This window comes from Chlorocebus sabaeus, chromosome 10 (assembly GCF_047675955.1).
Source record: "Chlorocebus sabaeus isolate Y175 chromosome 10, mChlSab1.0.hap1, whole genome shotgun sequence".
In the NCBI taxonomy this organism is placed as follows: domain Eukaryota; kingdom Metazoa; phylum Chordata; class Mammalia; order Primates; family Cercopithecidae; genus Chlorocebus; species Chlorocebus sabaeus.
The window spans coordinates 121,119,015-121,131,476 of record NC_132913.1 but is presented as its reverse complement, the minus strand read 5'-3'; the positions used below and the strand labels follow the sequence as shown (position 1 = coordinate 121,131,476).

The 12,462-nt window shown below is 40.2% G+C and overlaps 1 protein-coding gene across 1 annotated transcript; it reads right to left on the bottom strand.

Moving 5' to 3' along the window:
- Window positions 1-6,368: 6,368 nt before the first annotated feature.
- Window positions 6,369-7,465, bottom strand: LOC103218109 (UDP-glucuronosyltransferase 1A9-like). Its single transcript, XM_073020291.1, has one exon. The coding sequence runs from the start codon at window positions 7,128-7,130 to the stop codon at window positions 6,471-6,473; it is 660 nt and encodes a 219-aa protein (XP_072876392.1). The 5' UTR covers window positions 7,131-7,465; the 3' UTR covers window positions 6,369-6,470.
- Between the last annotated feature and the right edge of the window lie 4,997 nt (window positions 7,466-12,462).

The following is a 12,462-nucleotide window of genomic DNA, read 5'->3' as shown; positions in this document are numbered from 1 at the left end:
TTGAATTTGGATTTGTTATTCAAACCTTCCCACATGAAACAAAGTGAAGCTCAAATGATGTCACTGAGGAATCCAGCAAACATTGAAGAAACAAATAATACCAATTATTCACAAACTAGTCCCAAAAACTGAAGCCTAGGGGATTTCCTAATTCATTTTATGGGACCAGCATTATCACAGTACCAAAACCAGATAAAGACATTATGAGGAGAAAAAAATTACAGACCCTCATGAGCTTAGATGCAAAAATTTTAAACAAAATATTGGCAAGTCAAATTCTGTAATATTTTAAAACAGTTACTACATAAAAAGATTCTACATCATGACCAAATGGGGTTTATCCTAGGAATGCAAGGCTGGTTTGACATTAGAAAATTCATCAAGGTCGTATCACCATGTTCATAGCAACGTAACTCACAACAGCCTATAAGTGGAAACAACCCAAGCAAAAATGTGATGTATATATACAGAATGCAATATTATTTAGCCTTAGAAAGGAAGAAAATTCTGACATATGCTAACGTGAATGAACCTTAAGGACATTATGCAGAGTTAACTAAGCTAGTCACAAAACAGCAAATGCTGTATGATTCTACTTATATGAAGTATCTAAAATAGTCAAATTCATAGAATAAAAGACTGGAATGCTTGTTGACAAGGGCTGAAAGATGGGGAGAATGGAGAATTATTTTTTAAGGGGTCCAAAGTTTCAGTTTGGGAAGATGAAGAGAGTTCTGGCGATGAATGGTGGCATTGGTTGCACAGCAATGTAAATGTACTCAATACTGAATTGTGTACCTAAAGTGGTAAAGATGATACATTTTATGCTATGTGTATTTCACCACAATTAGTGATAAAATAAATAATTTTTATAAATCATTTAAAGTAACATACCATATAAATAAACTAAAAATGTATAAGCATATAATTATCTCAATAGGTATGGAAAAAGTGTTTGACAAAAATCCAAAATCCATTTCTGATAAAACAAATTCTAAACAAACTAGGAAAAAAAAAGGGAAGTATCTTAAACTAATGAAGGGCATCTTGGAGGAACCCACAGCTAACATCATCCTTAACAGTGAAAGACTGAATGCTCACTCCTTGGATCATGCCAAAGATGGGAGCGGGGGCTGTTACTGCTTCTATTCAACATTGATCTGCAGGCTACTAACCATGACCCTAATCTAAGGAAGAGAGGCAAACACAAGGATTCAGGGCAGGAAGGGAGAAACTAATTCTACTGCTTTGTGTAAATGCCATTGGGTTTACAAATAGGACTGCCCCCATCTATAAACCTGCCAGCCCCCATACCTTGAAGGGAAAAGATCAATACCCACTACCAGTTTTTTTGTTGTACAAGAAGGCCTTGACATGAACACTTTTTGTGGATTGGTTCTACATTGATTTGTCCCTGAAGTCAGGAATATCTTGCCAGTAAGAGACTGTCTTTGAAAGTTCTTTTGATTTTGGAAATGCCCTGAGCCACCCAGAACCCACGAGTTCAACACTGAAGGTGTCAAAGTGGTCTACCTGCTTGCAAACCCAACATCTCTAATTCAGCAGCAAAAGGTGGGGGGATATGTTCTTTCAAGATATGGATCTGTGAAAAATTCAAGAACGAATAGACACCACACCAGAGGAATCAGCAGAAGATGACTTGAAGGAGATGAGTGCTTTTGAATCAGTACCAGGTACTAAAGAAGCTGTAGAAGAAGCAGTGCCAGAAAACAAATCGCTATCAAAACCAAAGAAAGTCTGAAAAACTGTCACAGGCTAGAGGAGATGAAACAAATGTCATGAGTAAATGTCATGTGGTATCCTGGATGGGATCCCAGAAAAGAACAAGGGCATTAGGTGAAAATTAATGACATCTGAAGAAAACATAGACTTTACTTCATCATAATGTGTCAGTGTTGGTTAATGAGTTGTGATAAATGTGCATAGTAATCCAAGATTTAGCAATAGGGGAAACTGGCAAAGGATACATGGGAATTCTCAGGGCTATTTTTTTGCACCCTTGCTTTAAATCTAAATTTATTGTAAAATAAAAAGTCTATTTTAAAAAGACATCTATGTTTTTTAATGAGCAAAGATTTCAAAAGACAGTTACCAAAGAAGGTACACAGATGGCAGACAGGCACATGTAAGGACGTTCAACATAACTAATGATTAGGGTAATCAAACTAAAACTGCAGTTTAATCCACATCCCATTAAAATAGCTGCAATGAAAAAGACTGACCATATCAAATGATACAGTTGAGTTATCTGTCCCTACAAAATCAAGTGTTGAAATTTGATCTCTAATGTTGGAAGTGGGGCTTAGTGGGAGGTGTTTGGATGGATCCCTGATGAATGACCTAGTGCCCCCTCCCAGTAATGAGTGAACTTTCCATCTATTAGTTTCAGCAAGAACTGATTGTTAAAAAGAGCCTGGCACCTGCCTCCTTCTTCTCTTGCTTCCCTCTCTTGCCATGTGATCAGCACCCTCCACCCTCACCTTCTGCTATGAGTGGAAATAGCCTGAGCCTCTCACCTGATGTGGAAGCTGGTGCCATGCTTCTTGTGCCGCCTGAATGAACCACAAGCCAAATAAACATGTTTTCTTTATAAATTAGCCAACCTCAGGTATTCCTTTATCGCAATGCAAACGGACTAAGACATCAAGTGTTGGTGAGTGTGAAGAGCTGGACCTCTCATATGCTGGCGGTGGGAGGGCACCTTGGTCTGGCCGCTTGTAAATATTGTTTAGCAAATTCTCAAAAAGGTAAACATACACCTACCATAGATCACAGCTATTCCACTGTTGGGTATTTATCCATAAGAATAAAATACTTCCTGTATTGTGTGTATTTTTAAATTTTCTGTATATTATGAAATTTTCACATCTTAAAAATCCCTATCTGGTAGGGATGCAGTGCACCTCCCCAGGCCAGTCAATTATTAGAGACAGCAAAGGGCCTACCCTTAGAGCTCAGAGCCCACTGAAATCATTCAAACCCACCAGTGCCAAACTGTTTCCCCTGCCCTGCCTCGCCTTTCCTGCAGAAACTCCAGTAGAGCTATGGTCTAGCCTCTAGCCTCACTCCTATTCTTTCTGCCTCACTATATTTCAAGTCAAAAAGTGTACAACGCACTACTTTGCCACAGCCACTACTTCCAGTCTACAGCAGTCAGGGTTCAATGAGAGAAGTAAAGCCGCTGGGGAACCACATGATGAAGAATTCATCAGAGGCTATGAATATGGAAACATAGTAATGTAAAGAAAGTATTAAAGAGTGTTTGCACCCTAATGTGCACAAAGACAAATTTGGAAAATGCCTAAATCTCTATCAACATTAATTGGTTGAAAAAACTACATTGAATCCAAAGTAAAGACTTTTATGAAATTACTAAAAGAACTTGTCAAATCAGTTGGTATTGGCCTCTAAAGATGTCTGTAATTTATTGGCAAATTAAAAATGCAAAGTAAAGAACAATATGTTGAGCCTGTTACTAGATTTTATTTTAACAAAATAGGTGTGAGAATATACATTAGATACATGCATATACATAAAATAATTTCAAAAAATGAAAATGATGCACAAAAACTGCTAAGAGCATTTTCCTATAGAATTAGCAATAAAGGGAAGTTTCATTTCTCACTGTGGTTTTTGGTATTTTCCCAAAAAGAGTATGTTTAAATGCAACCTGGATATGACCTACAAATAAAAAATTGCTAACTGAGAGGTACATGAAGTGGCACAAACTGATTCACATAACTGGAAAAAAATTCCAAATGTGACAAATGAAAATATTAAATCACAGTTCAGTAAGTGTTATAGTTTGGATATTTGTCCCCACCCAAATCTCATGTTGAAATATAATACCCAATGTTGGAGGTGGGGCCTGGTGGGAGGTGTTTGGATCATAGGGGTGGATCCCTCGTGGTTTGGTGCTGTCCTTGCAGCAGTCAGTGAGTATTCACAAGATACGGTTATTTAAGTGTGCGGACCACCCCCATCAACTCTCTCTTGCTCCTGCTTTTGTCATGTGACATGCTCCTGCTTCACCTTCTGCCATGAGTAAAACACTCCCTGAGGCTTCCTCAGAATATGAACAGATGCCAGCACCATGCTTGTACAGCCTGCAAAACCTTGCGTCAATTAAACCTCTTTTATTTATCAGTTACCTGTCTCAAGCATTTCTTCATGGCAACACAATGAAGAATAGAAAATTGGTACCAACAGAAAATAGTACCAATAGAAAATTGGTACTGAGAGTGGGACATTACTATAAAGACACTGAAAATGTGGAAGTGACTTTAGAACTTGGTAACAGGCAGAAGTATGAAGAGTTTGGAGGACTCTGAAGAAGACAGGAAGATGAAGGGAAAGTTTGGACCTTCTTAGAGACTGGCTAAATGATTGTGACCAAAACGCTGATAAAAATATGGGCTATGAGCACGAGGTTGATGAGGTCTGATGTGAAAATGAAAAAGTTATTGGAAACTGGAGTAAAGGTCACCCTTGTTATGCCTTAACAAAGAACTTGGCTGTACTACGTCCATGCCCTAGGGACCTATGGAACTTTGAACTTGAGAGTGATGACCTAGGGTATCTGGCAGAAGAAATTTCTAAGCAGCAAAGCATTCAAGATGTAGCCTGGCTTCTTGTAACAACCTACACTTAGATGCAGGAAGAAAGAAATGACTTCAAGTTGGAAATTATATTTAAAGGGGAAGCAGTGCATAAAAGTTTGGAAAATGTGCAGCTTAATCATGTGGCAGAGAAAGAGAAAAAGCTTTTCAGGAGAGCAATTCAGGCAGGCCACAGAGCCACCACTTGTTAGAGAGATGTGCATAACTAAAAAGGAGCCAAATGCTAAGGCCTCAAATGCATTTCAGAGATCTCCAAGACAGCCCCTCCCATCACAAGCCTTGAGGTCTATGAGGACTGAATGATTCTGTGGGCCAGGCCCAGGGCCCTGCTACCCTGTGCAACCTCAGGACACTGCTCCCCACATCCCAGTCAGTCCAGCTCTAGCCTCAGCTCATAGGCCCCCAGATACAGCTTGGGCTTCTGCTTCAGATGGTGCAAGTCATAAGCCTTGATGGCTTCCATGTAGTGTTAAGCCTGTGGGTGAGCAGAATGCAAGAGTGAAGGAGGCTTGGCACCGTCCACCTAGATTTCAGAGGATGCAAGGGAAAGCCTGGGTGCTCAGGCAAAAGCCTGCTACAGGAGTGGAGCCCTCACAACAAATCTCTACTAGGGCAGAGTGGAAATGTAGGGTTGGAGCCTCGACAGAGTCCACAACAAGGTACTGCTTAGTGGAGCTATGAGAAAGAGGACCACCATCCTCCAGACTCCAGAATGGTGTACCTTCTGGCAGCTTGCACCTTGCTCCTGGAAAAGCTGCAGGCACTCAACAACCTGTGAGAGCAGCTATGAGGCCTGAATCCTGAAAAGTCAGAGGGTCATAGTCACCCAAGACTATGGGAGCCCTCCCCCTTGCACTGGTGTGCCCTGGATGACATGGAGTCAAAGGAGAATTATTTTGGAGTTTAAGATTTAATGACTCCCCTGCTGGGTTTCAAACTTGCATGGGGCCTGTCGCCCCTTTATTTTGGCTGATTTTTCCCTTTTGGAATGGGAGTACCCAATGCCTGTACCCCCACTATAACTTGGAAGTAAATAACTGTTTCTTGTTACAGGCTGATAGGTGGAAGAGACTTGCCTTGTCTCTGATGAGACTTTGGACTTTGGAATTTTGAGCAAATGATGTAATGAGTTACATTTTGGTGGACTTTTGGAAAGGCATTATTGTATTTTACAATATGAGAAGAACATAAGATTTGGGGGAATAGGCAGGGGAGAAATGATACAGTTTGGTTATTCGTCCCGTCCAAATCTCATGTTGAAATGTAATCCCCAGTGTTGGAGGTGGGGCCTGGTGAGAGGTGTTTGGGTCATGAGGGCAGATCTCTCATGAGTTGATGCTGTCCTTGTAATAGTGAGTACTCACAAGATTTGGTTGTTTAAGTATGTGGCACATCTTCTCATTCTCTCTTGCTCTTGCTTTTGCTATGTGACATGTCTGCTTCTACTTTGCCTTCTACCACAAGTAAAAGCTCTCTGAGCCCTCCCACAGAAGGTTTACTTGACTCATGGTTCTGCAGGCTGTACAAGCACATGCTGGCACCATGCTTGTACAGCCTGCAGAATCATAAGCCAATTGAACCCCCTTTCTTTATAAATTATCCAGTCTCAGGTATTTTCTATAGCAATTCAAGAATGGCCTAACACAATACAAAATCTATTTTTTTATTATCCAAAGCCAGGTTATTCTTACTATGCTAAAGGAGAGATGACTAGATGACTTACCTTAGGCAATGGCTTTCCCTGATGGCAGTTGATACTACCAATGAAGATCATGTTGGGCATCACGAGTCCAAAGTCAGATAGTCCAAAACAAAGTCAGTTCACAACAATCAAATTGATGTGTGGCTGTAGAGATCATATACCGTGACGGGCGTTCGGAGAATTTCAGAGGCTATTTCTAGGGCACTTTTGAAAAAATGGTGGCAAAATAAATGTTCCTTAAAGTGCATGATGTGGTTCCGTAGTCTCTCCTCGAAAGTCATGGCATCTGAGAACCCTAAGAGACCTCTGGGGACATAGGAAAGAGGAGCAGGGCACTGTGCACCTTCTTCAAGATAGTGGCAAAATATTTCTCTCCTGAAGACCACCGAGGGGAGGGAGAAACATTTGGCAAGAACTAAGCCACAGGCATTAAAAGGATCCAGAAATATCGCATCAAAAGAACTGTCCTTTAAGTATTCTACTAATTTTTTGTCCTTAAACAAACTTCTACAATTTGAATAAAAAGAGTCCAAGATATCACTGGATGAATGCGTCACTAGAGGATATAGACTTTGTGCTTGTGCTTTCCAGTGAGAATCAGTGAAAACCATGAACTTCTGGTCCAGATCCTCCAGAGTGTATGAGGTTGAGTAAGTCTTCGCTGTGCAATTCAGTGATCTTCCCAGTTGCCAGCTCACCTCTGTCCTGACTACGACCACCTCACGTCCCCTGAGGATGAGTTTCTCTACCACCAACCTCATGGTGGTGAACCAGTGGCTCCCATCCATGGGCACTACCAGCAGCTTCCCTACCTCGGCAAAGCCACGGGTCAGCAGCAGTCACACACACATAGGGGAAGGGGGCCATTCCACCCAGCAGGAGCCATCAGAGAACTTCAGCCGAGAGTGAGCCAGCAGCTGGAATTCTAAGCTCCTATAATATTGTAGGCAGGAGAAGTACAGGCAAAACCTGCCCCCAAGGGAAGCCGTGTATTTTCCTGTTGACCCAAAAAAAAAAAAAAATCACACTTACTGCCAATGATTTACTCATAAGGATGAGAACACATGAGTAGCATTTGCTGAGATACCAACTTGTATGTTTTCCAGGAAAGAGTAGTTTATGGTCTTTGTCTTGAGGGCAGATCATGCCCTGTGCTGCAATGTGAGTTTAGAAACAAAATTATTAAGTAGTGCTTTTAGACTTTGATGACTCAGAAAGGTAAAAAGGAAAGTAAATTTGAATAAAGCTAATGTTTTTGGAATTTGCCCCTGATATGGTTTGGCTGTGTCCCACCCAAATCTCATCTTGAATTCCCGCATGTTGTGAAAGGGACCTGGTGTAGGTAATTGAATCATGGGGTCAGGTCTTTCCCATGCTGTTCTCCTGATAGCAAATAAATCTCATAAGGTCTGATGGTATTATGAGGAGAGTTTCCCTACACAGCTCTCTTTGGGTGCTACAATCCATGTAAGATGTGACTTGCTCCTTCTTCCCTTCTGCCATGATTGTGAGGCCTCCCCAGCCATGTGGAACTGTAAGTCCAATAATCCTCTTTCTTTTGTAAATTGTCCAGATGCAAAGCAAAATGTGGATTTTAGCTTGAGATAACCAAATGCCCTCTGCCCAGAAAGGAATTGTCATTTCATGGCCCAAGGAAAGGCAGCAAGGTCCTTAGCATTGGCCTCCTACCTGACAGGAAATTGTGACTCACCTGCATCTCTGCAATGCATAGACATGGCTGCTTTTAATCTTCCATTCCCGGCTTCTGAAATGCTAAAATGAGATTGACAACCCTACTTCCAAGGACCCTTCCAGGGATTTTTATGGAATGTGATTGTCACCTATTGTAAATGGCTTTCCTCAGATAACGTTGCCTGCAGTGGGAAGTCACCAGCCCTATGCTTGCCCGAGTACTCTGCTGAGTTGTCTCTCTCTGCCTGTTCTGCTTTCATGTTCTGAACACAGCTGTAGGCTGCTGTGGGCTTATTCCACTGGCCAGGTGCCTCCCTCAGGAATATATGTATTGGTCTGCCCCAGTCTCCTAAGTAGTACTTGATGTTGAAGTTATGTCTTGTGTTTTCATCCTCCTTCCACAGCACCCATACTATGCCTCGTACAGAGAAAGTCCATGGGAATACTTTTGCATTGGGCTGAATAACATCTTGCAGGTTTTCTCAACACCTTCACAGGTGAGCTCAGCGGTGCTTGTCAGGTTACCCTCTGAGGAACATTTAGTGAGGGATTCTGCAGCACACCTCAGGGCATAGTTCTTGTCAGAGAACAAAATGTCTCCTTCCAGGACACCCTAATTGGTACTAGACATTTGCTCAGTCACCTTTTAACTTGGCAACTGAGGCACTTGCAGATGACTGCCCTTGAAAAATAAAAATGACAGTGAGCAATTTATCTTCCCTGAAGGCTTACTTCAGAGCAGAAAGCAATGAAACAGAAAATAGAAAATCAATAGACAAAATTAAAGAAACCAAAGCTGGCTTTCTGAGAAGATCAATTGTCTTGATAAAGCTCTATCTAGCACACTGATCAGAGAAAAAGAAAGAAGAAATAAATTACCAATATCAGTAATGAGAGAGGTGGTATCACCATATATTCTACAAATATTAAAATGATAACAGAATACCATGAACAAATTTATGCCAATAAAGTCTACAACTTAGATGAAATAAACATATTTCTTTAAAGGCACAAGCTTCCAGTCTTCTCACTAGAAGAAATAAATAACCCAAATAGAAGTAACCAATATCTTTTAAATTGAATTTGAATTTGAAATTTAAACTTTCCCACCAAAAAAGTGAAGTTCAGATGACTTCCCTAATGTATTCTACCAAACAATAAAGGAAGAAATAATACCAAATCTTCACAGTCTAGTCCAGAAACCAAAAGCCTATGGAATTTCCTAATTCATTTTAAAAGACTAGGATTACCAAAATATCAAAACCAGATAAAGACATGATAAGATAGAAAAACTACAGAACCTCATGAACTTAGAAAAAAAAATTTTTTTAAACAATATTTTAGCAAATTAAATTCAATAATATTTTAAGTATGTAATACATAAAAAGATCATAAACTACAAGTACCTAGGGTTTATCTCCAGGATGTAAGGCTGGTTTTCACTTTAGAAAATTAATCAAGGTTGTACCACCATGTTCATAGCTGCATAATTCACAACAGCCAAGAGGCGAACTCAACCCAACTGCCCATCTGCAGATGAGTGCATAAACAAAATGTGGTAACAAACGAGTAAAATTCAGCCTTAAAGAGGGAGGAAATTCTGACATGTGCTACACCATGAATAAACCTTGAGAACTTTGTGCTAAGTAAAGTAAGCCAGTCACAAAATGACAACTGCCATATCATCCTACTTCTATGAGGTATCCAAAATAGACAAATTGATAGAATCAAAAAGAGGAATGGTGGTTGCCAATGAAACCACATTTGCAAAATTATGACTGAGACAGTGAAAGAGATCTAACTTAAGTGACTCCATCTCACTTCTAACCTCCAAGTTGTGCTTGTTATTCCTGGGCATAGGCTGAACTACCTTTGGGATAAACTTAGTTTATAGTTTTCTAAAGCAAAGACAGTAACCGCCCTTTCCCAAAGCAGACCTCCTTCTTGCCTGGGGACTAGATTGAATTTGTAGGACTAACATCAACCACAAGATTAGAAATTATGGTTTAGGGCTGGGCACGGTGGCCCACACCTGTAATCCCAGCACTTTGGGAGGCCGAGGTGGGCGGATCACGAGGTCAGGAGATCGAGGCCATCCTGGCTAGTAGACATGGTGAAACCCCATCTTTACTAAAAATACAAAAAAAATTAGCTGGGCGTGGTGGTGGGCGCCTGTAGTCCCAGCTACTCAGGAGGCTGAGGCAGGAGAATGGTATGAACCTGGAAGGAGGAGCTTGCAGTGAGCTGAGATCATGCCACTGCACTCCAGGCTGGGCGACAGAACAAGACTCTGTCTCAAAAAAAAAAAAAAAAAAAGATATTATGGTTTAGGATTCATGCAGATGGAGGTTACAAGATTCTGACCCTCCCTAAACTGCTCCTAAGACCAATGCTTGAGATATTTTGCAGACCTAGCACTTGATGGATCAGCTGGCAGCACCCATATAGATAAACTGGCTCATCTGATCTTGTGGCCACCACCCAGGAACCGACTCAGTGCAAGAAGATGGCTTCGACTCCCTATGATTTCATCTCTGACTGATCAGCACTCCTGGCTTCTCCCAACCCACCAAGTAGTCCTTAAAAACTCTGCTCCCTGATTTGCTCAGGGAGACCGATTTGAGTAATAATAAACCTCCAGTCTACCACACAGCCAGTTCTGTGTGAATTGCTCTTTCTCTATTGCAATTCCCCTGTCTTGATAAATCAGCTCTGTCTAGGCAGCAGGCAAGGAGAACCCTTGGGTGGTTACACCAAGGGCTTGGAGGAGAGAGGAATGGGCAATTATTGTTTAATGGGTCCCAATCTTCAGTTTGAGAAGATGAAGAGAGTTCTGCAGACGAATGGTGGTGTTGGTTGCACAGCAATGTGAATATACTCAATATTGAATTGTGCACCTAAAGTGGTGAACACAATAAGTGTTATGCTATGTGTATTTCACCACAATTAATGATAAATAATCTTTAAAAATAAATCAAAGCAGCATACCATATAAATAAACTAAAAATGTATAACCATATAATGATCTCAATAGGTGCAGAAAAAGTGTTTGACAAAGTCCAAAATCCATATCTGACAAAAAAATTTGTCAGCAAAAGAAGGAAAAAGAGGGAAAGTTTCCAAAGTATTGAGGGGCGTCTTGTAAAAACCCACAGCTAACATCATCCTTAATGGTGAAAGACTGAATGCTCCACTCCTCAGATCAGACACATGCCAAGGATGGGAGCTAACTACTACTTCTATTCAACATTGTTTTATTCAATGCAGTCAAACAAAAAAAGAAATTTAAAATATCCAGATTTGAAAGAAAAAGTAAAAAGAGCTCATTCACAAACTATCTGATCATCTATGGGGAATTTCCAATAAACTCTGCAACAACCTCCAAGAACAAATAAGTAAGTTTAGCATGGTTGCAGGATACAATAAGTAAAAGTTAATTTCATCTCTATAAATAGTTATTCATGAACATCAAGAGTTTCAACAGTGTTGGTCCATTTACAGGCAGATTTGCTGCAATAAATATATTAGAAAATGCTATGGAGATTTGCAACAAATTGAAAAACTTGCAGATAAACCACACAGCCTACAATAGTGAAAAAATTAAGAAACAGATGAGTATGTCAGGAATGCATAAAATATATATAGCAATTAGTTTATTTTATCATTTACTACCATATAATAGAGACAAATCTATTTTAAATAGTTAAAATTTATCAAAACTTACGCACACAAACACTTACAGACTATACATGACACCATTTGTAGTCAAGAGAAAAGTAACAAAGGTAAGGTTGCAGCATTAAGTCATAACTGCATAGAGTTAACTGTCCCTACTGTACCACTGTGATAATTTCATAGCCACCTCCTCTTGCTATTGCAGGGAGCTCAAGTGTTGCAAGTATCCACTCAGTACACCAGGTGAGGCTGATCATCTCCATGTGTGCAGTTCATCCCTCCAGTAAATTGTGTATCACAGTAAACACTGATCTCACAGTTCTCGTGCATTGTTTGTCATGTTTGCTGCATATCAGAAACTCTAAATAATACCATGGGGCCCATACAAAGTGTTACTAGTGATGCCTCAAGTGCTCCCATGAAGCAGAGAAATTCATGACATTATAATGAAAGTTGAATTGCTTGATACATACCACAGGTTGAGGACTGCAGCTGTGGTTGGCCATCATTTGGAAAAAAAAAAAAAAAAAAAAATGAAACCAGATAAGGACCATTGTTAAAAAAAGAAAAGAAAATTCACTAAGCCATCATTGCAGTGATGCCAGCAGGCTTCAAACCTTGCACTTTTTCCAAAATACTTTTTTATCTCATATTAAAAATGCAGCTTTTCAATATCAGTGGACTCCACTGCCAAGGTAGAAATAAGGATATTCAAAGAGTTAATGGATAAAAAGATCTAGGATTCCATCCATG

Coding starts and splice junctions, on each gene's coding strand:
- LOC103218109 (XM_073020291.1), bottom strand. CDS start 7,130: ATGGATGGGAGCCACTGGTTCACCACCATGAGGTTGGTGGTAGAGAAA.